We start from the raw sequence: 3633 nt of genomic DNA, 5'->3' as shown, positions 1-3633 counted from the left end.
ACCAGCCTAGGCAACATAGTGAGACCCCATCTCTAACAAAAAAAAAAAAAAATAGCCAGGTGTGGTGATGTGTGCCTGCAGTCCCAGCTATTTCGCAGGCTGAGATGGGAGAATCACTTGAGCTCAGGAGTTTGAGGCTGCGGTGAGCTGTGATCGTGCCCCTGCACTCCAGCCTGAGCCTGAGCCTGAGCAACACAGAAAGACTCATTTTTTTTTTTTTAAGACGCAGTCTCGTTCTTGTTGTCCAGGCTGGAGTGCAATGGCACAATCTCAACTCGCTGCAACCTCCGCCTCCTGGGTTCAAGCGATTTTCCTGCCTCAGCGTCCAGAGTAGGTGGGATTACAGGTGCCCGACACCACGCCCAGCTAATTTTTTGTATTTTCAGTAGGGACGGGGTTTCACTATGTTGGCCAGGCTGGGCTTGAACTCCTGACCTCAGGTGATACACCCGCCTCAGCCTCCCAAAGTGCTGGGATTATAGGCATGAGCTACCGCATCTGGCCTAAGAGTCCATCTGAAAAAAAGAAAGGTTCTCATATGACAAGGATACTGTGAGGATTAAATGAAGATTAAACGCCAAGTGCTTAGGACCAGTAGATAGTATTTGCTTAATAAATGTTAGTTACTACTGTTTTTACTGTGACTAATACCATTACTATTGCCGTTACTAATATCATGTTGGTTACTGACACTATTACTAATACTATCACTAACATATTACTAATACTGTCATGCTTACTATTACTGGCAGTCCCTATAGTGAGGAGCAAGATGGGCGTGGTTGCTACCCAGGGTAGTCTATGTATTGGAACTTCTCAAGGGAACCATCAGGCCTCCTTCCTGTTTTGTGGCAGACATCGTTAATCAATCCCTGCACAGGTTCCAGCCAAGCCCACACAAGACTAGAATCGTGGGCATTATTTGACAGTGTCCAGTGTCCTTCCCCTGTGTCACTTGGCATCCTCAGTGGCCTCCCTGCTTCCGACCTTGCCTTCTGCAGTCTGTACCCAAAACAGCTGCCAGAGGGATCCCATTACAACATGTCACTTCTCTGCTTAAAACCCTCCCATGGCTCCCTCATCTTAGAGTCCTTAGACCTATAAGCCTTTCATGAGTGGACCCCTTGTTGACTCTCCATCCTCCTCTCCTAATACTCCCTCAGTTCCATGCTCCAGCCACACTGTTCTCAGCCTTGAGCCCCATCCTACTTCAGGCACTCCACTTAACACTTCACTCCCCACCCCAAAACTTCCTGTCCATCCCCCTGCCTGGCATTATTTATCTCCATAACACATATCATGAACATACTGTATGTTCTGCTTATTTACTTCTTGTGTGTCTCCCCTACTGATGTAATCAATTGGTGTCCTGTCTGCCTATTGCTGTATCCCCGCAGCTTAAACATTCTAGGCACCTAGTGAATATTTGTTGAGTGAATTAATGCATGGATTCCCTTGGATTATCCCAAGTTCCCTCTGGGTCTTTCAGTGGACCTGACTTTGCAGAAATCACTCTTCCCTGAACTTCACTTGGTCTAGATCATCCTCCCCTGAGTCTCATGGAATTACTTGTCTTCTCTTGAAGAACTTGCTAGAGTTCGGGTGCTCCTCTTCTCTCACTTGATTCTTTCTCCACGGCTCTCTCACTAGTTAGATCCCACTCTATCCATTTGTCTCTTGCCCTTCCTACTTCACTCCCCACTACCTTAGTCTCCATGGCAGAACCAACTCACCTTAACTCAATTCTAGGTGGAATTCTCTACCCTCACCTTGCCTCTCTTGGTAGAGTTCACTGCATTCCATGGTTCAATGCAAATGCCAGCCTTGTCCCTTATAGCATCTTCCCCTCTTCCCTAATATCTCACTTGGTAAAGTCCATTGGCTCAATGCAAATGGCCCCTCTGCCCATTATGGTATCTTCCTCTCTCCTCTAAAGTCTCACTTGATAGAGCCCACGGTCTGGTGAGTTACTTTGGATTTGGAGAACTCTCAGCATGCACACATGCTGGGATACTCATTGGCCTCCACACATACCCGACCACCTGGTCCCCTCAGCTTACTTGGTAGCATAACCCATGCTGAGCATGCGGTTGGTGAGGTGCCGGTCGTCCCCAAAAGTACAGTGGGTTCCCAGGAACTTCTGGTTGTACCAGGCCTCAAGAAACTGCTGCAAGAGGTTATTCCTATATAGGCCTGGGTGAGGGGAGGTGTGAAAGAGTGGCAGTCTCTGCTGTCACCAACATCAACTCCAATGCTATTTCCAGCCCCAACCCCATCTCCAGTTCCAACCCCATCCTCAGTCATCATAATCTCAATCTCAGCACTATCTCCAGTTCCAACTCCAGCCCCAATCCTGTCCTCAACCTCATATCCACTCCAACTTGCCTGTCATTGAACTATACCCACTGTGACTGCAAACCTGCCCACCCCCGTCTCATCACCAATCCCACATCCATTCTCAGCCCCATCCAAAACCCACTGCAACCTCAAACCTGGCTCCAACTCTGTCTTTGACTCCAAGCTTATCCCATCTTTTTCCCCAGGCCCAGCCCCAATCCCCATCCATATCCTTTCTCCAATCTCACTCCCCACACCAAACTCAGCTCGAACCCAAGCAGCATCCTCACCGCCAACTTCCAGTTTTATCCCATCCCCAGTTCCTGCCCTGCTGCATCTTTGTCCCCAACCGCAGTCACATCCTCAGCCCCATCCGGCTTCCCTTCTCCCTTTCCACCCCATCCACGGCCCTCCCAATCTCTGCCGCTGCTTACCTAGAGGACCGCTGATGCAGGACACACAGTGGAAGTAGCTCTGACAAGCCCGCTCCACATTGAAGGCTACCCAGTATCGCAGGCTGCTTAGGAAGCTGACCCAGGAGTCCAGAGGGTTAAGGATCCGCACGTCCCCACCAACAGCCCCTACCCGGGGGTCCTCGTCCAGGACCTGCACGAGCTCCAGCAGTGCCATGGGGTCCAACCTTGTGTCCGAGTCACAGACCTGTGAGGTGGAAGGGGACAGGATCAGCACAGACCCCTGCATCGGACTGATGCTTGAGAGGAGGGCACCAAGGGGTTCAATGCAGCTGGGGCACTCTGCAACCGATCTGAATGCAATTTTGAGATTTTTTTAGTCATTTTCAATGTGCAATCACAGTTTAACATGTACTCCAAGATGCACATCCTTGTATGAACATGAACAATGAGACATATACCATCTCCTCTGGTGTGCAAGTGAGACCTCGACTTGCTACTAAGCAATAGAATATGGCAGAAGTTATGGGATATAACTGCCACGATCATATTACCTAATATGGAAATAGTGAATAGGTTTTGCAATGTAATTAAGTCCCCAAATCTCTTGACTATAAGTTAATCAAAAGGAGATTATCCTGGGTGGGCCTGACCTAATCAGGAGAACCCTTTAAAAGCAGATCTAGAAGTCAGAGAGTCTCCTTGCTGGCCTTGAAGAGGCAAGCTACTGCTACCGTGAGTTCTGTGGCTGCAAGAAAATGAATTCTGCCAACGAACAAATACATAAGCTTGAAAGATAACCCCAAGGCTTAAAAAAGACCCAGCTCTAGCTGATACCCTGATTGCAACCAGCTCCAGCTGATACCCTGATTGCAACCAGCTC

At 48.8% G+C, this 3633-nt stretch overlaps 1 protein-coding gene across 1 annotated transcript in view; it reads right to left on the bottom strand.

Moving 5' to 3' along the window:
* Nucleotides 1-2056: 2056 nt before the first annotated feature.
* HAS1 (hyaluronan synthase 1) overlaps nt 2057-3633 on the bottom strand; it is a 9482-nt gene continuing 7905 nt past the window's right edge. The window contains exons 3-4 of the mRNA XM_011966046.1: nt 2772-2997; nt 2057-2193 (exon numbers count right to left, since the gene is read on the bottom strand). Of these exons, the coding sequence (XP_011821436.1) occupies nt 2057-2193; nt 2772-2997 (363 nt within the window). The remainder of the gene's footprint in view (nt 2194-2771; nt 2998-3633) is intronic.

This window comes from Mandrillus leucophaeus, unplaced genomic scaffold (assembly GCF_000951045.1).
Source record: "Mandrillus leucophaeus isolate KB7577 unplaced genomic scaffold, Mleu.le_1.0 Scaffold74, whole genome shotgun sequence".
In the NCBI taxonomy this organism is placed as follows: domain Eukaryota; kingdom Metazoa; phylum Chordata; class Mammalia; order Primates; family Cercopithecidae; genus Mandrillus; species Mandrillus leucophaeus.
This window is presented reverse-complemented; position numbering and strand designations above follow the sequence as displayed.